The sequence below is a fragment of the Entelurus aequoreus genome, linkage group LG07 (genome assembly GCF_033978785.1).
Source record: "Entelurus aequoreus isolate RoL-2023_Sb linkage group LG07, RoL_Eaeq_v1.1, whole genome shotgun sequence".
In the NCBI taxonomy this organism is placed as follows: Eukaryota; Metazoa; Chordata; class Actinopteri; order Syngnathiformes; family Syngnathidae; genus Entelurus; species Entelurus aequoreus.
This window is the reverse complement of record NC_084737.1, coordinates 83,677,913-83,702,871: the sequence shown is the minus strand read 5'-3', so window position 1 is coordinate 83,702,871 and position 24,959 is coordinate 83,677,913. Positions and strand designations below refer to the sequence as shown.

The 24,959-nt window shown below is 39.2% G+C and overlaps 2 protein-coding genes across 3 annotated transcripts in view; both read left to right on the top strand.

Annotated features, from left to right (window-relative positions):
* The window catches only part of si:ch211-207e14.4 (interleukin-17 receptor D), a 37,985-nt gene extending 34,333 nt beyond the window's left edge, over positions 1 to 3,652 (top strand). For both annotated transcript variants that reach the window (XM_062052308.1, XM_062052307.1), the window contains one exon: positions 2,617 to 3,652. In XM_062052308.1, the coding sequence (XP_061908292.1) occupies positions 2,617 to 3,162 (546 nt within the window). In that variant the 3' untranslated portion in view covers positions 3,163 to 3,652. The remainder of the gene's footprint in view (positions 1 to 2,616) is intronic.
* A 6,321-nt stretch (positions 3,653 to 9,973) lies between these two features.
* Positions 9,974 to 24,927, top strand: sars1 (seryl-tRNA synthetase 1). The gene is made up of 11 exons (XM_062052304.1): positions 9,974 to 10,186; positions 12,295 to 12,365; positions 12,444 to 12,524; positions 12,600 to 12,758; positions 14,596 to 14,739; positions 14,835 to 14,990; positions 15,872 to 16,093; positions 16,170 to 16,299; positions 19,173 to 19,330; positions 23,134 to 23,263; positions 24,263 to 24,927. The coding sequence occupies exons 1-11, from the start codon at positions 10,051 to 10,053 to the stop codon at positions 24,406 to 24,408; spliced, it is 1,533 nt and encodes a 510-aa protein (XP_061908288.1). The 5' UTR covers positions 9,974 to 10,050; the 3' UTR covers positions 24,409 to 24,927.
* The last annotated feature ends 32 nt before the right edge of the window (positions 24,928 to 24,959 follow it).

The window sequence follows — 24,959 nt, the reverse complement described above, 5'->3', positions numbered from 1 at the left end:
CTTACTTCAAAAGAAAGCGATTAGAATTGTAAATTATGCAGATTATCATGACCATACCAATGCTCTGTTTATTAAATTAAAAACATTAAAACTGCACGATCTTGTTGACCTCAACACTGCTATTGTGACGTACAAAGCTCATAACCACATGCTGCCTGGGTGTCTACAGGAGAGGTTTAAACCCAGAGAGAATCCCTATGACCTCAGAGGTTCAGCTGTCTTCCAGAAAGCTAAGATAAGAACAAGCTTAAAAAGTAGATGTGTTTCTGTCAGGGGGGTTCAACTGTGGAACAGCTTGGATTATTCCTTAAAATGTTCCAGTTCTATTCACACATTTAAAAAACACTTTAAGACCAATGTCTTGAAAAAATATATCACTCTAGAATCAACACAGTAGTTAATACTATGATCAATGTTAATTCAAATACTAAATGTGGGTTATAAATAATAATGGAAGTACAATTGTTTGTATATAGTATATAAATTGGTACAAAGGTTTAACATGTCTACAAGGATATTTCACATGCCTTTACTGTGTATATAATTGAACTGTGTTTATGTTATGTATAATGTGTATTTATAATATGTTGTACAATGGACATTCAATAATTTTCGGAAGTTTATTTTGTACTTGACATTGTTTATAGGGTTAGGCGCAATAAGTGTTCAACTTCAGCCTAAACCCTTTCGGTCTGCAACATTTTCATTTTCAATTTAAGAATGTACAACTGTTTGTTTATTTTGTTGACGATTGACCGAAGAATAATAAACTTGAAAACTTGAACACATTTTTCTTAGTGATATGTTTGCCTGACAAAATTAATAATATTACACACAATGTACTATATTAGAGATGGGCAGTGTTGGGGGGCGGGGTTTGGTGGTAGCGTGGTGGTGTATATTGTAGCGTCCCGGAAGTTAGTGCTGCAAGGGGTTCTGGGTATTTGTTCTGTGGTGTTTCTGTTGTGTTACGGTGCGGATGTTCTCCCGAAATGTGTTTGTCATTCTTGTTTGGTGTGGGTTCACAGTGTGGCGCATATTTGTAACAGTGTTAAAGTTGTTTATACGGCTACCCTCAGTGTGACCTGTATGGCTGTTGTCCAAGTATGCCTTGCATTCACTTGTGTGTGTGTGTTAAAGCCACGTATATTACGTGACTGGGCCGGCACGCTGTTTGTATGGAGGAAAAGCGGACGTGACGACAGGTTTTAGAGGACGCTAAATGCAGTGCTTTTAAGGCACGCCCCCAATAATGTAGGAAATCGGGAGAAATTCGGGAGAATGGTTGCCTCGGGAGATTTTTGGGAGGGGCACTGAAATTCGGGAGTCTCCCGGGAAAATCGGGAGGGTTGGCAAGTATGGTGAAAACACGCCGTCATGCCCGGGAACCGGTACTTTTCAAACAGAGTATAGTACCGTTTTTGATTCATTAGTACCGCGATACTATACTAGCAGCGGTATACCGTACAACCCTAATTTGTACTCATTTTCACCACTGAAGCAGTGCTCAGTATTACATATGAAATAAGGGGGGAAACAGCAGCATCTGCTGGTTGTAGTGAGGCACTACCATCCTGTCTTTAAGTAACCTCTTAAGGCCCAAGCTGTTTGTTTACATGCTTTTTTTTATTTCTCTTTGCTATTTGGGCTTAATACACCCTAAATAGAATAAAAACTAATAATCATGTTTTGATATGATGTACTTAGTCCAGGGGTACTTAGGGGTGCTCCACTAACCACGTTAAACCCAGATTCCGAACTAACAAAGGTCTTAACTCATTCTCTTTCTATGCCACATCAATGTGGAATGCGCTCCCAACAGGTATAAAAGAAAGGGCATCTCTATCCTCCTTCAAAACCGCAATAAAAGTTCACCTCCAGGCAGCTACAACCCTAAACTAATATGCTAATAATCAAATGTAAACAATCAAATGCAGATACTTTTTCTTTTTCTTATGCCTTCTGATCTCTCTCTCTCTCTCTCTCTCTCTCTCTCTCTCTCTCTCTCTCTCTCTCTCTCTCTCTCTCTCTCTCTCTCTCTCTCTCTCTCTCTCTCTCTCTCTCTCTCTCTCTATGTCCACTACTTGATGTCCACACCCCCCCCCACCTCCACACCCCTGATTGTAAATAATGTAAATAATTCAATGTGATTATCTTATGTGATGACTGTATTATGATGATAGTATATATGATAGTATATATCTGTATCATGAATCAATTCAAGTGGACCCCGACTTAAACAAGTTGAAAAACTTATTGGGGTGTTACCATTTAGTGGTCAATTGTACGGAATATGTACTTCACTGTGCAACCTACTAATAAAAGTCTCAATCAATCAATCAAGTAACAAACGTGTACTTCATGTTTAGTGACATGCTAATTCTTATTTTTACACTTTTTCCCCCCAAATTCCATTGTATGTTGTACTCTTCTGACACCACCAGATGGCAGTATAAGTGTCCACATAAGTGGCCATAAGACCCCAATTCAGTAGTGTACACAATTTTGGAAATAAGAGCTAAAAGGTGCTGTCCACGCATGTGGCCACTAAGGCCTTAAGAGTGCAAACTAAAGCCTTGGCTGAGGTCTCATCGCCTGCTTCCTTCCTCCCACCAGGTGTCTCTGGACCGTTGGGATTCTTTGGAAATGTCCAAGGAGGGACAAATGGCCTGGTACTGCCGCCACATCCGTGACAGTGACTTCATCTTAGTGGTCTGTTCTGGGGGTCTTTGCCAGAGACCCCAGCCTTCACCACAGGGGGTGCCTAAAAATATGTCAGAAATGAGCTGTGAGGCAAACTTACACAGCGAGGTGATGGTACGCCTCGTGGGAGAGGAAGTGGGCCGAGCTATATCCGGCGGCGAGGACCTGTCTAAATACATGACGGCCATTTTCGACTACTCCGAGGAGAAGGACGTCCCCATGGAGCTCCGGCCGGTGGTGCGCTACAAGCTGACCGCTGACTTGCCGCTGCTTTTCTCGCGCCTTCACCAAGTGCCGCTTCACAGTCCCGGTCGCTACGTGTCCATAAAGTGCATCTCGGACGAAGAGTTCACTGAGATGCCCGCCGGACAAGCTTTGCAGCAGGCTATCAGTAAAGCAAAGAAGGCCATGACAGAACTTCACCAAAAGCAAGACGTAAGTCTAAAAATACCCGAGTGATGCAGAAATAGCTGGCTAACGCAACCCCTCCAGGAATTGAATATCGTGCAAATTGGCCTCGCAACTTTGTCCAATCTCTCCAATTTACTCCAAACATTTTGGCCAATCAAATGCGACAATACATCAACTCTTTATTGCTCAGCTAACTGTACACGATCGTCATCCTCTCGCAGTCTACAGCGCTAAGCCTTCTGGGTAATGTAGGCTAGGATAGGATAGGATAGGATAGGACTTTATTGTCATTGCACAAGTACAACGAAACTATGTTTTCAGCACAAACCCTTTCAAGACTAGACAAACAGTGTACAGGGTTACAGAACAGGAACGCTGATGGGTCGCCTAAGGCGCCCCGTAAAAGATGGGAAAAAGGTAAAACGCTGGGGAAGAACATGAGTAAAAAAATACAATCTAGACTGGGCTCCTAAGGGGGCCTAGTCTGGAGTGGGAAAAAACCTCCATGCCATGCACACATAAACATGTTATATATAATCACGACAACTCGCAACAGAGGGGCGGGGAGTTGGAGCTCTGGAGGTCGACTGCTGCTATGAAGCGCTGCCAGTCGTCCATCACCTCGAGGGGAATCAAGCGGTGGTGAAGGTGTGGGGTAGGGGAGGGGGGGGGGGGGTGTATATGCCCATTGTCTTGGGTGTGTTGTAATGTAGTATGTAACATTTACATGTATTTATGTATTTATTCAACTTTTGTTCATCCAGGGTGAGGCAATTAAGATCAGATTCTCCTTTGCTATGCCGGCCTATGGACTTAGACTTAGACTTCCTTTTTATTGTCATTCAAATTTGAACTTTACAGTACAGATAAGAACGAAATTTTGTTGCATTAGCTTGTTGTAGTGCAGGATAAAAGAACAATAAGGTGCAGATATAAATAAATAGATTACTGTACAGATAAATATATTGCACTTTTGCATATGCATCCACGTTCATGGATGTATGTTATATTGTCTTTATATTCCAGCCAGTTCATCCATTTTTGGGGGGGAAATTGAGGGTATTATTTTAATGCGTTCAAGAGTCTTACGGCCTGAGGGAAGAAGTTGTTACAGAACCTGGAGGTTCTGCTACGGAGGCTGCGGAACCTCTTTCTAGAGTCCAGCAGGGAAAACAGAGAGCAAAGAAGCAGCATTTAAGTTAAAAAGATAAAGTTAAAGTACCAATGATTGTCACACACACACACACTAGGTGTGGCGAAATTATTCTCTGCATTTGACCCATCACTCTTGATCACCCCCTGGGAGGTGAGGGGAGCAGTGAACAGCAGCGGTGGCTACGCCTGGGAATAATTTTTGGTGATTTAATTAAGTAATTCCAACCCTTGATGCTGAGTGCCAAGCAGGGAGGTAATGGGTCCCATTTTTATAGTCTTTGGTATGACTCGGCCGGGGTTTGAACCTACCGATCTCAGCGCGGACACTCAAACCACCAGGCCACACGTTGGAGATGTTGTAGTGTGATGATCATTTCTCATTAGCTATCATTCACCGACAAAAATGTCCGCGATAGATCGTTCTCCACAGTTCACGAATGCTTTAACTGGAACATAAATGAATGTATAAGATAGACTAACAGTTTTTAAGCGGAAAAAAACACGGAAAATGTCTGCAGAGCAGACAATAAGGAAGCCCTTGGTGGTGTTTCTTTCCGTAAATATAGTTCATCATAACTATTATGTGCTTCTACTGCCATCTAGTGTCTACTTTTAAGTCTGTGCCATGTAAAAAGAGTAAAACTACAATTTCCTATTTTTGTTGACATCCTGTGCTTTTTGATGTTGATTAAGGTTACAACACTTAAAAAACATGTAAAACAATTTCATAACATCACAAGTGGATTCAATTTTATTGAATAAAAAAATGAGCCTCAGATCATCGTAATTTATGCCGCATTTTTCTAAAAAAAAAAAAGGATCTGCAAATTCAAACATTTTAGGCCACAACAATCACAAAAAGCCCCCATAATTCTGGAGGGACTGAATTTAGTTCCAGAACGAACTGCTTGCAGACTGACACTTCACCACCGGGTGTCGCCAGATCTTACTTTACACTTTTTCTGAGCAAATTTGCACAATCATCAACCATTGGCCCCCGTTAAAAGTTGATTGAATGTAATTGGAAAAAGGCCTGAAAACTTTCTGAAGAACCTGCCGTAAATTCAAGCACTTTAATCCTCAACAATCACAGAGTTTAGTTGTCAAGTCAGTGATGGACACAAAACGTGACCGAATGAGAGGATGCTTGGACACTTCAGTTGGGTATCTCGAACAAGCAGCATGTTTGCAGTGCACTTTGACCTATTAATTCTACAGGAGGTATGTGCCCTCAAAATAATGCATGAACACTTCAGTTAAGCTAAGCATATATATGTATACATATATATATATTTTTTGTTTTGTTTTTATCCGGCGATTAAAGCAAACACATCCTTTTTGACACTCGGGCCATGCCGTAGCAGGGGGAACTTGGCTGCAGTTCACTTGCTACTGATGAGCCACAAGCGAACAGTGCAGAAATGGAAAAAATAAAGTCTACCTTCCGGAAATATCAGGTTCAAAGTTGTTCTCCCTTCAAAAAAAGGACTATTTTTTTGCCGTGAGAAGAGCAAACGCCTGCTGCGCGCGTCGTTCTCGAGTGGGGTGGTGTATATATACATATATAAATATATATACTGTACATGTATACATACATGTCTATATATATGTACATATATGTCTTTATATACACATATGTCTATATATACATATATTTAAGTTAAAGTTAAAGTACCACTAATAGTCACACACACTAGGTGTGGTGGAATTACCCTCTGCATTTGACCTATCCCCTTATTCCACCCCCTGGGAGGTGAGGGGAGCAGTGAGCAGCAGCGGTGGCCACGCTCCTACACATATGTCTATATGTACATATATATGTATATATTATATATATATATATATATATATATATATATATATATATACATATACGTATGTAAACATGTATATGTATAAATGTTTATATATACTACCGTTCAAAAGTTTGGGGTCACCCAAACAATTTAGTGGAATAGCCTTAATTTCTAAGAACAAGAATAGACTGTCGAGTTTCAGATGAAAGTTCTCTTTTTCTGGCCATTTTGAGCGTTTAATTGACCCCACAAACGTGATGCTCCAGAAACTCAATCTGCTCAAAGGAAGGTCAGTTTTGTAGCTTCTGTAACGAGCTAAACTGTTTTCAGATGTGTGAACATGATTGCACAAGGGTTTTCTAATCATCAATTAGCCTTCTGAGCCAATGAGCCAACACATTGTACCATTAGAACACTGGAGTGATAGTTGCTGGAAATGGGCCACTATACACCTATGTAGATATTGCACCAAAAAGCAGACATTTGCAGCTAGAATAGTCATTTAGCACATTAGCAATGTATAGAGTGTATTTCTTTCAAGTTAAGACTAGTTTAAAGTTATCTTCATTGAAAAGTACAGTGCTTTTCCTTCAAAAATAAGGACATTTACATGTGACCCCAAACTTTTGAACGGTAGTGTATGTAAAAGTATATATGTGTGTGTGTATATATATATTTTTTATTATTACTTTGAAGTCTGTGTGTTTTTATGGTTAATATGATGAATGAATATGAACGTGGGAACTGTGTTGTCTTTTAACTTGTGCAATATAATCAGTTCTGGATGATTCATTTTGACAGTTGATCAGTACCAATGATGCCTCTGTAAAAACATTTGAAGTGAGCATAAACATATCCTTACAATTTGTGTTTGTGATCTACTGTTAAAAAAAAGGTATACTGTACTTATTTAAAATATTTTCTATTGTTTATTTATTACTTTTTTTTGTGTGTGTATCCAAATATCTGACAATAAAGCAAGACACAACATTAAACATGCAGATTACTGCTTTTAACCAGGGTTTTTTTTACCCTCTGACTCTGTTTTTTTCTGACACTGAGAAGCTCAGTGCATGGTTTGACTCCCCCTGTGAGACTGCCCTTGAACTCAGTGGCTCCTTTAAAAATCAAAAAGGCCAAAACTAAGTCAGAACTCTGGTTTAATGAGAGAACACGTGCGATCAGACGTGAGTGCCGCAAAGCTGGGCGCGGGTGGAAGAAGGACAAGCTTCGGGTGTCACTCCAGATTTGAAAGGACTGTCGGCATGGATGTCAGAGCACAGTAAAAGAGGCAAAAAGAGAACATTTGGCAAACATTATTGCCTCCAGTGTTTCCCATAAACTGCCAAGATACCTGTGGCGGTGGGGGCGTGGCTATGGGCGTGGTCACCATGACATCATCGAGTAATTTGCATAATTTACTACAATGATATGATTTTCTCTAAAAAGGCTCAAAAAATTTATACTTACTAATTAATAATAAGTTTTGTTTTAAACGTGCATCCATCCATTTTACAATATAATTACAAAACTTTATGTACATATTTATATACAGATTTGAACAATAAGTTATTCACTGAAATATATGTATTAATTGTGGTTCTTACAAAAAATATATCTTATAAAATATAAAAGCTAAAATGTCTCTTAAAGCTCCGCACCTTTAATTAGTGCATACTAAATAATTTAACTTTAGCCTACTACTACAACCATATTATTTACCAGCAACATAAAGTGAAACAGAGGCACAGTCAGTAACAAATAAACAGAAAACAGTAGTGGTCAAATACAAATAAGGCAACAAGAGAAGTATCCTACACTTCTCTTTTGTAAAGTAAATGTGAACAGCCTATATGGGCATCTACATCAACTATATGATTTGCCTGAGAAGCTGGACAGGACAAAAAAAATAAAAAAATATTTTTTATTTTTTTAATTTGTGGCGGACGTAATTCTTTCGTGGCGGGCCGCCACAAATAAATGAATGTGTGGGAAACACTGGCCTCAAATAGTCTTGACCCTCGTGTTTTATTCAAAACCATTGACTGTTCTTATTACCCCTCAGCCTACATGTTTGGAACCCTCCTCTGAATTGTGCGATGCCTTTTTAGAGTATTTTATTGATAAGATTGCCACAACAAGGGCTCTCATTTCTGTTCCGACCTCTGACCCTTCGGTCCCGTTTAAGTACTCTGCTGTTTTTAATCAGTTTGAGCAAGTGACTCTGCGGCAGTTACAAGAATTAACTATTCATATGAAGCCCTCAAGTTCCCTCCATGATGATGTCATCCTACATTTTTTAAAGAAGCGTTTTCTTGCATATGTATATATATATATATATATATATATATATATATATATATATATATATATATATATATATATATATATATATATATATCCATTTTCTACCGTTTGTCCCTTTTGGGACATATATATATATATATATATATATATATATATATATATATATATATATATATATATATAATATATATATATAATATAATATAATATAATTAGATTATCCCAAAAACAAAAAAAAATAAATAAATAAAAAATAGTGCTCGATACCGTGGTAGAGCGTAATATGCATGTGTGGGAAAAAAATCACAAGACTATTTCATCTCTACAGGCCTGTTTCATGAGGGTTTCCTCAATCTCCTGACGATTGAGGAAACCCTCATGAAACAGGCCTGTAGAGATGAAATAGTCTTGTGATTTTTTCCCACACATACATATATATATATATATATATATATATATATATATATATATATATATATATATATATATATATATATATATATATATATATATATATATATATATATATATATATATACTATATCATTGTTACCAGGATATAAAAATGACCTCTATCGTGATATTGCACATACAGTATTAAAAACATTTCATTAGCATTTTTGCAGCAGGGTTCTTAAAAACAGAACAGACCCCCTGTCATATAAATAATATGATATATGATCAATTAAATACATTTAAATCCAGTGAAATAAACAATTGGAATAACATATATGAGTGTTGTATTAGTATATTTCAAGACAAAATACATACAAAAACAAATTTCAGATTTAAACCAATAAATGGACATTTCAATAAATGTGATTAATTTAAATGTCTTTATAAGAAGACCCAGGACACTTTGGGAAGACTTTGTCTCCCGGCTGGCCTGGGAACGCCTCGGGATCCCCCGGGAAGAGCTGGACGAAGTGGCTGGGGAGAGGAAAGTCTGGGCTTTTTCACTTTTTTTCATTTATTTATTTATTTCAGGCAATGACATAAAAACGTACAAAGTTGACAACATATAATAATAATAATTAATATAGTGCAAAAGGTAATGTATAGTATGTAATGCATGATTGTCCAGTTTTGCCTGAAAGGGAGTGGGAAGAAGATAACTTATTTCATCCCACCCCCAGTTCTCCATTCAGTGATTATTCACATGAGTTGTTCAAGGATTATATACAGATGTTGCTTCCCTGCTTAGGCTGCTGCACCCGCGACCGGATCTCGGATAAGCGGAAGAAGATGGACGGATGGATAAATGTCTTTATAATGAATTTCCTTACATTTTATCAAAATGTTGCTGGTTCAGTCATTCGATTTATCAACTTTTGGGGTAAATATTGTATTAGATGTTATTGAAAATAAATAACTTTATTTGCATTCCCACCATGCTGACGCTTTGGTGGGTTGCCAGGATTTCCAGGATCCTTCTTTTGATTTTAGACAAACAACATTAAACATAGCGATATAAACCAAATCTGATTTACAATATCTTGATGGCATTATAGTTGTATTTGCGTAACTTGTAAATAAAACGTGTTTAGTAATGAAGAGAAGTTTATTTAAATGTTTAGTTTAATTATTTTTTTTATCGGTCATGAGTGGCCTCTGGCAACCCGGCTAGGCGGCAGTAGAGTAGTTCACTCCGGCGTGTGTGTGTGGCCAAACTGCAACCATGGTGCTCGACTTGGACCTCTTTCGTACCGACAAAGGTGGCGACCCCGAAATTATCCGGGAGGTCCAAAGAAAGCGTTTCAAAGATGTCACGCTCGTCGACAAGCTGGTCGCAGCGGACACAGAATGGAGAAAGTGTAAGTTCCCACGGAAGCTAATGCTAACCAGGCTAACGCAAGTGACGCTGACGTCATCGCCGGGGAAAGAGGAGCTCACGCCTAACTCCGTTGAAAATGTGAACGATTGTAATGTTTATCATCCAGTTGTGTCTTAAAAGTGTTCTTAATTGATAACTGACATGTGTCCGTCATTATTTTGATTTGATCAACAGTTCGGCGTTATATTGCACGAAGAATACTCTTGGAAAATGAGCTTTTAGGCAATGTTTCATCTAAATCTGCAGTGACTTAAACGCCAGAATGATGCAGCGACATAGAGATAACTTTAACAAAGTTAGCAGCGAGTCTTCTTGTGCTGGGTTGGTTTTATCCACCCCGAACATACCGAATTCCATCCACTTTGAGCTTGAGGTAACTTAATTTTAACGAGCATTGATGTAAAGCGTCTTAATAGGGTTTATTGTGAAGTCGCAAGCTCCAGATGTAAGTACGCAATGGGACTAACATGAGCATCGTTTACTTGGCAAATGCAGCAATATACGCCAATTGTGATGGTACACACTACTAGCATTCCTTATTTAAAGTCCACATTGTACACTCCATTGCGTATCCTTGTATCATTTAAAATAATGGCGCTGTAAATGGCTTTATGTTGAGTTAGCTTAGCTTCGCCGGCTCGCAACGTGCAATCTGATGCAATCCCCCAGCTAGCAGGTTGTCAGCCTCACCCACGTATGTCATTGTGACTACGGGTGTGGGGAAAAATCGATTCGAATTCAAATCGCGATTCTCACGTTGTGCGATTCAGTATCAATTCTCATTTTTCAAAAATGGATTTTTTAAATTAATTTTTTTGTCATTTTTTAATATTTTTTAATTTATTTATCTTTTTTTTCATTTTTTTTAATTACCGTATTTTTCGGACTATAAGACACAGTTTTTTTCACAGTTTGGCCGGGGGTGCGACTTATACTCAGGAGCGACTTATGTGTGAAATTATTAACACATTACCGTAAAATATCAAATAATATTATTTAGCTCATTCTCGTAAGACACTTCACTAGACATAAAAGATTTAATCGGATTTAGCGATTAGGAGTGACAGATTGTTTGGTAAAGGTATCATCGGCATCCTTCTGTCTCGGGAGACAATGGGGTAGATCCAAAAAGGGGGGTGGGTCTCACTGCGATATGGCCCCTGGCACCCGTTTCTTTCGCCAATCGGATGGGCTTAGAACCGGTATTTGCTGGAGTGACCTCTAGTGGACCTCTCCAGTGGATCTACACGGCCTGGGCATGGAACTATGGAGGGCAAGCTGTTGTCCAGGCAGCAAGCCCCCCCCCCCCCTCCGCATGGCTGGTGGATCCAAGGGAGCAACGAGTGTCGATACAACTTGGCACCAGCGACGCCGCAGGAGTTGCCGCAATGACGCTACAACGTCAAACCGCCTTCAGGACTCCGGCTCCTGATTTTCTGTCGGGGTTTACTCCCTTAGCCTTACCCTCGAGTGGGTTGACCGCAAGGCAGCGGTGGTTTTGAGATTGGAGATTTCGTTCTCCTAGATGGGCTGCCTTACCAGGTTTACGAGCCCCATCTGCCCGAATGCGGCAGGTAGCACAGGGGTACATCTTACCCGTGGCGGTATAAGCCCGACCTGACTGTAAACGTATAGCATGTTCTATATGTTATAGTTATTTGAATGAGTCTTACCATAATATGTTACGTTAACATACCATTTGGTTATTTATGCCTCATATAACGTACACTTATTCAGCCTGTTATTCACTATTCTTTATTTATTTTAAATTGCCTTTCAAATGTCTATTCTTGGTGTTGGCTTTTATCAAATAAATATCCCCAAAAAATGCGACTTATAGATGCTGCTGAAATCCTATGTATTGAATGAATAGAGAATCCTTTTGAATTAGAAAAATATTGTTTTTGAATCGAGAATCACGTTGAATCGAAAAAAAAATCGATTTATAATCGAATCGTGGGACACCCAAAGATTCGCAGCCCTAATTGTGACCCACACTCCGGTTAAATTATGTTTGTGTATCACATGCTTTTTTTAGCAACTTATTATCATGATGCACCACTCACTCTGTCCCGTTTCTCAAAACAGGCCGCTTCACTGCAGACAACCTCAATAAAGCAAAAAACCTCTGCAGCAAGAGCATTGGGGAGAAAATGAAGGTATTGACGCACCGTGACATTGCATGAGAAAGTCAACAAATTTGAGACATGAGTAAAATGTGCCGATTCTGACCAAAGCGAAAAGAACCGGTCGGGGAGGATGAGTCTGTACCCGAAGCGGCGCAGAATCTGGAAGCCCTCACGGCAGAAACGTTTTCGGTATGTGTGTGTTTGCGCCTGTGTTAAACACATCTTTTGAAAATCATAATTGGTGTCTTCCTCGCTGTGTTGTAGTCACTGACAGTGACCCAAATCAAGAAGGTGCGAGCGCTGGTCGATGAAGCCATGGTGAAAACCGACAGTGAACGACTGAAGCTGGAGGCGGAGCGCTTCTCCTACCTGCGGGAGATCGGCAACCTCCTGCACCCGTCTGTGCCCATCAGCAACGACGAGGTGGGTGGCTTCTTTCTATGGCAGAAGATCCAGCCCCCCCCCCCCACAAAACATTTTAAACAATTTCCATAATCGACACAATTGCTTCCAACAAAAGAGGAAGTAAGACTCGAGTGTCTGGTGTTTAAAATTCACACCCTTATCCTGGCATTGTAGATCACCCTTTCATTTCCATGAGGGAACTCTCCTGAAGGAATCAAAGTACTATCTATCTACATAGGTGACGTCACACCTCTGAAAGGTGGAAGTTGATTCTCTAAACCTAAGCATGTCCTATAATTAAATACCGTATTTTTCGGACTACAAGGCGCACTTAAAATCCTTTTTTTTCTCCTCAAAATTCAACAGTGAGCCTTATAACCCGGTGCGCCTAATGTACGGCATAATTCTGGTTTTGCTTGTTGCTTAGTACATGGTGTAATGATAAGTGTGACCAGTAGGCGACAGTCAAACATAAGAGCTACGTGTAGACTGCACTATGATGGCAATATGACTCAAGTAAACAACACCAACATTTTATATGTTCCATTGAAAATATAAAACATTACACACTTGATTGATTGATTGAAACTTTTATTAGTAGATTGCACAGTGAAGTACATATTCCGTACAATTGACCACTAAATGGTAACACCCGAATAAGTTTTTCAACTTGTTTAAGTCGGAGTCCACTTAAATTGATTCATGATACAGATATATACTATTAAATATATACTAACATCATAATACAGTCATCACACAAGATAATCATCAGAGTATATACATTGAATTATTTACATTATTTACAATCCAGGGTGTGGGATATTGAGGGGGTGTGGGGGGGTGGTTTAGGTTTGGTTGGTATCAACACTTCAGTCATCAACAATTGCATCATCAGAGAAATGGATATTGAAACGGTGTAGGACTGACTTGGTAGGATAAGTACAGCAAGTAGTGGACACAGAGAGAGAGATCAGAAAGTATAAGAACAAGTGTCTACATTTGATTGTTTGATTGTTTACACTTGATTATTTACAATCCAAAGAGGTATTATGTGGAAGGGAGGGTGTTAGTTTAGGGTTGTAGTTGCCTGGAGGTGTTCTTTTAGTGCGGTTTTGAAGGAGGATAGAGATGCCCTTTCTTTTACACCTGTTGGGAGTTTAAGATTAAAGATTAAAGTACCAATGATTGTCACACACACACTAGATGTGGTGAAATTTGTCCTCTGCATTTGTCCCATCCCCTTGGGGAGCAGTGGGCAGCAGCGGCGCCGCGCCCGGGAATCATTTTGGTGATTTAACCCCCAACTCCAACCCTTTGTTGCTGAGTGCATTCCATATTGATGTGGCATAGAAAGAGAATGAGTTAAGACCTTTGTTAGTTCGGAATCTGGGTTTAACGTGGTTAGTGGTGTTGTGGTTATGGCGGTCGTTAAGGAAGTAGTTTGACATGTACTTCGGTATCAGGGAGGTGTAGCGGATTTTATAGACTAGGCTCAGTGCAAGTTGTTTAACTCTGTCCTCCACCCTGAGCCAGCCCACTTTAGAGAAGTGGGTAGGAGTGAGGTGTGATCACGGTGCTCAAAAATCTATCAAAATGTTTTAGTACGACTTTGGTAAGCTATGAAGCCGCACCGCTTGATGTGCTTCAACATAGGAGTATTATTATGGTGTGTGTGTAAGGTAAGACATACTATCTGGCGTTTTGTTTCGCAACTTTTCTTACCTTCTGGTACCTGCTGATCTGTATTTGGGATCTGCATAAATCCTGAAAAATTGCGCGGGTCCGCCTTTGTAGTCGATAAGCTTCTTCTTTTTCTGCTGCTTGTGTCTGAGCTGTCCAGTGCTTGTCTGTGCAGGATGCAGACAACAAGGTGGAGCGTACGTGGGGCGACTGCGGCGCACAGAAGAAGTACTCCCACGTCGACTTGGTGGTCATGATTGACGGCTTCGAAGGGGACAAAGGGGCCATCGTGGCCGGGAGCAGAGGTTACTTCCTAAAGGTGAGCCTTTTTTTTGGGTCCATGTTAGTTTCATTTGCACCCTAAGAAGTGACTTTCTATAGTTGACATTTTCGCATTTTGTGTGTTGAGTTTAGGGCCCGCTGGTGTTCCTGGAGCAGGCCCTGATCAACTACGCCATGAGGATCCTTTACAGCAAGAACTACACCATGTTGTACACGCCCTTCTTTATGAGGAAGGAGGTCATGCAGGAGGTGGCCCAGCTCAGCCAGTTTGACGACGAGCTCTACAAGGTACAACAGCTCCAATGACTAATTGGACTTATTTAATTCTTGAAGCTGTTTCTCAAACCCCCGAAGTAACGATGAAGTCTGAAATTATTAGAGATGTTATCGGCCAAAAAATGCGTTAAAATGTAATATCGGAAATTATCAGTATCGTTTTGTTTTTTTATCGGTATCTTTTTTTTTGTTTGTTTTTTTTATAAAATTTTTTTTTTTATTAAATCAACATAAAAACACAAGATACACTTACAATTAGTGCACCAACCCAAAAAACCTCCCTCCCCCATTTATACTCATTCACACTCATTCACACAAAAGGGTTGTTTCTTTCTGTTATTAATATTCTGGTTCCTACATTATATATCAATATATATCAATACAGTCTGCAAGGGATACAGTCCGTAAGCACACATGATTGTGCGTGCTGCTGCTCCACTAATAGTACTAACCTTTAACAGTTAATTTTACTCATTTTCATTCATTACTAGTTTCTATGTAACTGTTTTTATATTGTTGTACTTTCTTTTTTATTCAAGAAAATGTTTTTAATTTATTTATCTTATTTTACTAATTTTTTTAAAAAAGTACCTTATCTTCACCATACCTGGTTGTCCAAATTAGGCATAATAATGTGTTAATTCCACGACTGCATATATCGGTTGATATCGGTATCAGTAATTAAAGAGTTGGACAATATCGGATATTGGCAAAAAGCCAGTATCGGACATCCGTAGAAATTATACAGATCTGTAGATTGTTTCCTTTAAAGGTGAGGTGAGAAGAGCTGTGAGACTGTCCTCAATCATAAATGCCAGGATGTTCTCATACAAGCAATCCTGTAAATTGCCTATCATCATCTTATGTCCTCCCTTTGCCTTTTCCCCCCCTAGGTGATCGGTAAGAGCAGCGAGCGGGCCGACGACAGCTCGGTCGACGAGAAGTATCTGATTGCCACCTCTGAGCAGCCCATCGCCGCCTTCCTGCGGGACGAGTGGCTCAAGCCAGAGGACCTACCCATGCGCTACGGCGGCTTCTCCACCTGCTTCAGACAGGAAGTGGGCTCCCACGGCCGAGACACGCGCGGCATCTTCCGCGTGCACCAGTTTGAGAAGGTAGGCACCTTCCGGAAACGAGCGGAACTTGACCTGTCAGACTGTCGAGATAATGATAATTATTTCCCCCCCTTAGATTGAGCAGTTTGTTTACGCTTCGCCACATGACAATAAATCGTGGGAGATGTTCGATGAAATGATCGGGACCGCGGAGGATTTCTATAAATCGCTTGGCATTCCTTATCGCATTGTCAACATCGTCTCTGGTAGGTTTGACTTTGCATTCATATTGTCGCAGATTGATCCTGGCTTCTAGATCAGTGTTTTTCAACCACTGTGCCGTGAGAGATTATCTCATTTCACCTACCGTATATTACCAAATAGTAGCCCGGGCGTTTATTTCACTAAATCGATTTTGGAGACAGGCGTTTAAAAGAAGCAGGCGGTTATTTGCACAAGGCTTTTATTTATTTTTGCACCAGCCTGCACCAGGCCATTATTTGGTTACAATGGTTACTGTCCAGTATTTTATTGTCGTACAAAAAACTTTAAATGTAAAAGCTATTGTAAACATACAAACAAAAAAACAAGAGATCAACATGAGGTAGGCTATCTAAAGACAAGAGATCAACAAGGCCTCAACATGGCAGTAGTGCAACAATTGTCGAATAGAATACCAATACTAAAAATAAATACACTTTTTAAATAAAGCAGCCTACCGGGAAAAATAAAATGATGGTACCAAGTACTCTATAAAACCATCAAAACAATAGTACTGAAGCAAACGCAACCCCAGTAGCATTTTAATCTAAATTATGCAAATAACAGCCTATGTGCAGGCTATTTGGACATAGGCGGTTATTAGGAAGAGGCGGTTAATTCACAAAATGGGGTCAGACCCCGAGCGGCTATTAGGACATGGGCGGTTATTTGCCCAAGGGAGTTTATTTGGTAATATACGGTATTTGGGTTAAAAATATTTTTTGCAAACCAGTAATTATAGTCCGCAAATAATGTGCCGTTGTTGAGTGTCTGCACTGTCTGGAGATCGGCAGAGTAACCGTGTAATACTCTTCCATATCAGTAGGTGGCAACAGGTAGCTAATTGCTTTGTAGATGTCGGAAACAGCGTGAGGCAGCGTGCAGGTAAAAAGGTGTCTAATGCTTAAACCAAAAATAAACCAAAGGTGAGTGCCCCTAAGAAAAGGCATTGAAGCTTAGGGAAGGCTATGCAGAACGAAACTAAAACTGAACTGGCTACAAAGTAAACAAAAACAGAATGCTGGACGACAGCAAAGACTTGCTGTGGAGCAGAGACGGCGTCCACAATGTACATCCGAACATGACATGACAATCAACAATGTCCCCACAAAGAAGGATAAAAACAACTGAAATATTCTTGATTGCTAAAACAAAGCAGGTGTGGGGAATAGCGGTCAAGGAAGACATGAAACTGCTACAGGAAAATACCAAAATAAAGGGAAAAAGCCACCAAAATAGGAGCGCAAGACAGGAACTAAAACACTACACACAGGAAAACAGCAAAAAACTCAAAATAAGTCACGACGTGATGTGACAGGTCGTGACAGTACACTTACTTTGAGACAAGAGCTATAGTGATGCATGCTTGGTTATGGTTTAAAGCAGGGGTGGGCAATTAATTTTTACCGGGGGCCGCATGAGCTACCCGAGCACTGCTGGAGGGCCACATCGACAATATTTCAATTAAATTTTGCTCAATATTATTTTTGATATATACCGTAAGATAAATAATAATAATAATAATAGTAATACTTCAACATAGTGTGTGTAACAGCATTCCATGACTAATATATATAAATTAACATGAATAATAAATGACAGTAAAATAAGCACACGTATGACTGAGGAGTCATAGTGTAACTTTGTGTGGTGTTTGAGTTGTCCGACTTTTTGTGTGGCCTTAAACGCACCAGTGGTTTAGTGCTATGCGTGTTGGTGACAGATGACAAGTTGGTTTTGGCCTGGTTTGTACGGCAGAAAATGACTAGTTTTTCGAGATAGAATTGTTTTACTCATGTTTTTGGTGTGGTTATGTCCGAATATAAACAGTTTTGTTCAATAAAGTGATCGATATAATTCCTGTCCTCGAAGCATCTCGATAGACGTTACAATAATTGAACGGTGTTCAATTGAACGGTGTTGACGAACACCGTTAGGGCCGCTTGTTGTCACTGTCACTCAAAGTTGCATTGCAAAATTCCATAGAATAAATATGTTTATTTTGTTTAGAATTCAGATGGGATTTGATTTGGTGCGCGGCATATATACTTGCTGCGCGCAGCGGACGCTTGAGCAGTGCGCAATTGCGCAGGCACGCACCTTAGGTGAGGGGACGTTGCTTTGCAGTTCATGTGTTGTTGAAAACACGCCATTCCTCATCAACTTTTCTCTTTTTGGCGTCTCGGGTGTAAACCGTGCATCACTTGTCGCTGCATGTGCACCTTCACTCGCAGGTTACACACGGACACACGCCCATAAATAATACTTTTCAAAATAAAAGCAGCACAGTTGTATTGCGCGCAGGACATAGATGTTTTTTCAACTTTATTTTGTAATTGCAGTTGTTCACATTCACTCACAATCACGCATACGTCCACACGGAAGTAATACAAATAACGATTTTCAAAACAAAAGCAGCACCGTTGTATTGCACACTCGACATAGATACTTTTTTAAATTTATTTTGTAATTTATAATTGGCCTCACGCGGGCCGGACAGGGACGCACAAAGGGCCGGATGCGGCCCGCGGGCCGCAGAATGCCCAGGTCTGGTTTAAAGTCATATCCAACAATTGCGACGACAACGTTTTATTGTCAATATCGGCTGCTGAGTTTCATTTTTTAATGATTTCTGCTGGTAGTGTGCCTCCGCATTTTTTCAATGAAAAAAAGGTTGAAAAACACTGTTCTAGAAGATCTTTGACTATCTTTTTACATGTTTAACACTTTCATGACTGTAGTCTGTAGACCAATCAGTGAACAGTAGTTTGTCTAGCTCCGCCCTTGAACAAAAGGTTTGTAGGAATAAAAGCCTCCTCAACAAGACACCTCCTTCAAATAAGGTAATTATGCTTATTTTGTTTTCATTTGTTCTTAGGTGCCCTTAATCACGCCGCCAGTAAGAAGCTGGATCTGGAGGCCTGGTTCCCCGGTTCCAGTGCTTTCAGAGAGCTGGTCTCATGCTCAAACTGCACCGACTACCAGGCCAGACGCCTGCGTATCCGCTATGGGCAGACCAAAAAGATGATGGACAAGGTGAGCGTGCAACAATTTATCGCCAGCTTTGGCGGGATAATGGATGTCAGTACTTGGCAGCAACCACCAGAGGGCGCAATTGACCTCAGGGCCAGCTAGTTTAACTGCCTTAAAGGGGAACTGCACTTTTGGGGGAATTTTGCCTATTGTTCACAATCCTTATGAGAGACAAGAAGACAAAAGGTTTTGTTTTGCTAGTTTAACTGCCTTAAAGTGGAACTGCACTTTTTGGGGAATTTTGCCTATTGTTCACAATCCTTATGAGAGACAAGAAGACAAAAGGTTTTGTTTTGCTAGTTTAACTGCCTTAAAGGGGAACTGCACTTTTTGGGGAATTTTGCCTATTGTTCACAATCCTTATGAGAGACAAGAAGACAAAAAGTTTTGTTTTTTTGCATTCTAACATGTAAAAATCGGCTTGTTCTTGGTGGCTCGCAATGCAGCTAATGGGAGCAATAAATTCTACTTCTAAATCACTTTAAAACTGCATTAAAAAACCGCCAACAATACTTAATTTACGTTCCGTAACCTGTATAATACCAAAGCTGTAGCAACATTGTTATTGTAAGAGCGAACACTGAGGAAGTGTTTTTCTAGCGTAGTAACACATCGGCATGCTTCGGTATTACAGCAGCTGTAAAATCTAACTACGGCGAGAGATAACCTCACTTCTACGACAACATGAAACGCGTTTTTGTTTGTAATGCACAACATTGCATTAGGTCACCAATCTGTACTGACTGAAAAAACATGAACAATCATATTACAGTATCTGTAAAGTATTATTTCATGTTTTGTTTGTACACAGCTAGCCAGACAGCATATGTACTGTAGTTGTAATAACATGCATGACGTGCTGCGTGTACCACGATCAATATACACTTTATTGCCAAAAGTATTTGGCCACCTGCCTTTACTCACATATGAACTTGAAGTGCCATCCCATGGAATTGTCCAAAATGTTTTGGTATCCTGGAGCATTCATAGTTCCTTTCACTGGAACTAAGGGGCCCAACTCCTGAAAAACAACCCCACAGCATAATTCCTCCTCCACCAAATTACACTCTCGGCACAATGTAGTCCGAAATTTAGCGTTTTCCTGGCAACCTCCAAACCCAGACTAGTCCATCAGATTGCCAGAAGAAAAAGCGGGACTCATCAGTCCAGAGAAGGCGTCTCCACTGCTCTAGAGTCCAGTGGCGACGTGCTTTACCACTGCATCCGACCCTTTGCATTGGAATTGGTGATGTATGGCTTAGATGCAGCTGCTCGGCCATGGAAACCCATTCCATGAAGCTCTCTGCGTACTGTACGTGGGCTAATTGGAAGGTCACATGAAGTTTGGAGCTCTGTAGCAGCTGACTGTGCAGAAAGTCTTTGCACTATGCGCTTCAGCATCCGCTGACCCCTCTCTGTCAGTTTACGTGGCCTACCACTTGGTGGCTGAGTTGTTGTTGTTCCCAAACTCTTCACTTTTCTTATAATAAAGTTGACTTCGGAATATTTAGGAGCGAGGAAACTTCACGACTGGATTTGTTGCACAGGTGACATCCTATGACAGTTCCACGCTGGAAATCACTGAGAGCGGCCCATTCGTTCACAAATGTTTGTAGAAACAGTCTCCATGCCTAAGTGCTTGATTTTATACACCAGGGGCCGTACTTATCAAGCTTCTTAGAATTACTCCTAAGAAGTCTGCTAAGAGTTGACTTAAGAGTAAATCAATTCTTCGCTGAAAGCTGCACTTAAAAGTTAGTTATCAAGCGTCTTATTCACACTTTCAGCGAAGTGTAGGACTGAATCTTAAGTGTCACACTCAGAGCTGAATTACGACATTACTATGTGCCGTAAACGGAATTTTAGGTGACGTCATTTCTGTGTCCATAGAAATGACCAATCACGGAATGGAATCCGTTGTCTAAGAATAAAGAAATATCTTGGAAATATTTAAGTGGACAATGGGAGTGTATATTTTGACAATAAACTACAAAATAATACAAAACAAACTAGTCCCCGCCGGCACTCACGCTACCGCTCCCTCTCTTCTATCGCCCACACACTCACTGACGTCACTCACCTCACGGCCACACACATACGCTACTGTCATAACATTTTCTTTCCAATTCATTAATTAGGCAACTAATTTGAAACTGGTGTGGGTGGCTCTATATATACTAGCCCACTGCAGACACATGCAGAAATCAACAAGGAATCGAAAAGTATTAAATCTGTGACAAAAATAATATCCGCTCTGTCTAAACGATACCGTTTGATCAGCTGCTCGTCATCAAAAAAAACAAAACATTGTTCCGTTCCCTGAACGTTGGCGCACGTCTCTCTCGCCTCAGTGCCATCCCCTGCTGGCAACTCCTAACCACTTAAGACACCTCTGAAGGTCTCTTAAATATCGTGGAGAGTAGGAGTGATTCTTAGACTTAAGAACGTTGATAAAAAGCTTTTATTCTTAAGTTTGAGAGTAGGACTAAATTTCGCAAATTCTCAGGACTTAAGTGTAAAATGGCACTCTAAGAAGCTTGATAAGTACGACCCCTGATTCTCATCATTTGGATGGGTGGCCAAATACTTTTGGCAATATAGTGTTTATAGTGACTTACCAGATGGACAGTTGTTCGACTGGTCCAGCTGGCCGGGGAAGTTTTTATCCTATTTTTGGGTAAGCAATCCGTTTATATCCAAATAGTTTGGCTCCAAGTTCCACATTCACAGTGCCAAAGGAACTTTCACCTCACTCTCTCGGCTTCCGTCTGCTCCGTCTCCCCCTTCCTTCGTGCTCACTTCTCGAAGCAGCAGTTCATTCTCAGTATCTTATTCATATTGTGAGTCCTTATTTGTCCAAAAATAGTCGTCTTCGTTTTATGTTACCAAATCTGCCACGATTAAAAAAACACACTCGTGTTTGATTCCAGATGTAGGAACACACATTTGTTGCCATAAGTCGGAAGTGCGCTGCTAAGGAAACAGAAATCATTGCGCTGAAGAAATCGGCACTGATTAAAATGATCAAAATACTGTAAATATTGAACATATTACATATTGTTATGAACCTGTCTGTTACTACATTATATATAGATAGATAGATAGATAGTACTTTATTGATCTATTTATATTATATATAGATAGATAGATAGTACTTTATTGATCTATTTATATTATATATAGATAGATAGATAGTACTTTATTGATCTATCTATCTATCTATATATAATGTAGTAACAGACAGGTTCATAACAATATGTAATATGTTCAATATTTACAGTATTTTGATCATTTTAATCAGTGCCGATTTCTTCAGCGCATTGATTTCTGTTTCCTTAGCAGCGCACTTCCGACTTATGGCAACAAATGTGTGTTCCTACATCTGGAATCAAACACGAGTGTGTTTTTTTAATCGTGGCAGATTTGGTAACATAAAACAAAGACGACTATTTTTGGAGAAATACTTCCAGTGTATACAGTATATACAAAGTTGGAGTGTTTTGAAGTTGTTTTAGAGGGCTTTGAAAGCTACAACGGTGACTCCCATTAGCTGCAGCTTTCCATGTTTTTTTTTATCATCTTTAAAATCCTAAAGAAATAAAGACGTGTGTTTTTGTCTCATAATGATTGTGAACGATAGGCAAAATTCTCCAAAAAAGTACAGTTCCCCTTTAACAGCAGATTGAAGTTGGGAAAAAAAAACAACTATCCGGAAGATAGAAGCTCCCGAAAGAGTTTTTTTTATATATATATATATATATACATTTGTAAATATCTAAAAACAGTTCCTGCTTCTGTGTTTTCAGGCAGAGTTTGTTCACATGTTGAACGCAACCCTGTGCGCCACCACGCGAGTGATGTGCGCCATCCTGGAGAATTACCAGACGGAGGAAGGTATTGTCGTTCCAGAGAAGCTCAGGGAATTCATGCCTCCTGGTAAGCAAATACAGCTGGACTTAAGTGGTTCCGCGATCTAACTGTTAGGACAACAATCAAGAATTTGATCCAATGTCCAACAATTGAAAATTAGCATTTTCAATTACATGTTTATTATAATTGGAAATATTTTTTCAGTTTAATATGTCCTTTTTATTTACATGTTTTAATTTATATATTTTTTATACCTGTTAAATCCACTCTGCCACAAATGTAACTCTTATTGATTATATTATGATTACATTTTAAATTTATTTTTAGATTTGATTAATGTAAGTAAAATTAATGTATTTTGATTATTTTTTAAATTATTTTATCATACACAAATGCATATTAATGTATTTATAATTTTGGTTAGATTTGAGATTTTTTTTTCGAATAAAGTAATTATGTAAATGTACCTTATTTTTAATCGTATATATTCTTACACTACTGCATATTAATACATTCTTAATAAAATGTTAATTACATTTAAAATGTATTTTTCAATTAAATTATTGTAATTTAAAAAATTTGTTTTTTATTCCTTTTGTATAATTGTATTTTACACTACTGCACATTTATAACTTAATTCAATTTTGATTACATTTAAAATTTATTTTTAGATTAAATTAATTCATCTAAAATAATGTATCTTTATTCTCCCTATATATAATTTTAGATTACACTACATTTGAATAACTAATTAATTACATTTTAATTACATTTAAGATTTATTTTCCAATGAAATTAATTGATTTAAAATGTTTTTTTCACACTGTACTGCATAATAACTTATTAATAAAACGTTGATTACTTTAAAATGTTTATTTTTTTCAATTTAATACATTCATCTAAAATGTATGTATTTTTTTATTCTCCTTATGACATCTTCTTTTACACTACAACTTAATTTATTATAATTGTATATGTGTGTAAAAGTAAACTTCAACAATTAAAATCTCCTTAAAGCATTCAATACCACGTTTGTCCACTTGTCTGTGCTGTTTACCCCCCCAGGTTTGACAGAGCTCATCAAGTTCGTCAAACCCGCTCCCATCGACCAGGAGATGATCAAAAAGACAAAGAAACAGAAGAACAAGCAGGCGGGAGATCAGCAAACCCTCAACAACGCCGTGGAGGAAATGTCTGTCAACGACTCTTAGATACATGAATGAAAGAAAATAAAAATGATGGGATGGAGCCTTTTGGAGGAATACAAAATGAGTCTTATTACCCGTATTGGTTCTCCAATGCATCTGGTGGCTCTTGTCTCCATGTCATCATTGTGTACAAAAACAGACAAAGGGATCACTCTGTGTGCTGTCATACTTCCTCATGTCTACTTTTTCACATTCAGGGTCTAAAATTATGATGGGTTGTGTCTGGAATCTTCAGCTACTTGTTAAAGACCAAAAACCTTCATTTGTATTTTATTTTTCCAACAAATCTGCTAGAATCTAAAGTAAATATCTGGTTTTGTTTTACGCTCTGAATCCCCCCTCATGTTGCCCTTGTTGCTTACTTTTATCATGTCAACCATTGGGCTCTTCTACCTATGGGAATTATGAAGTGTCTCTTACTGTAAGCATGTATAAAAGACCGATCCTATGGAAGGTATTTGTGTGTGTCTTTAAATGCCTCTGGTGATAAGACATAATAAGAAGACATAAGTTAGTCATTAACTCTGGCAGACTTTACTCCCATCTACTTGTAT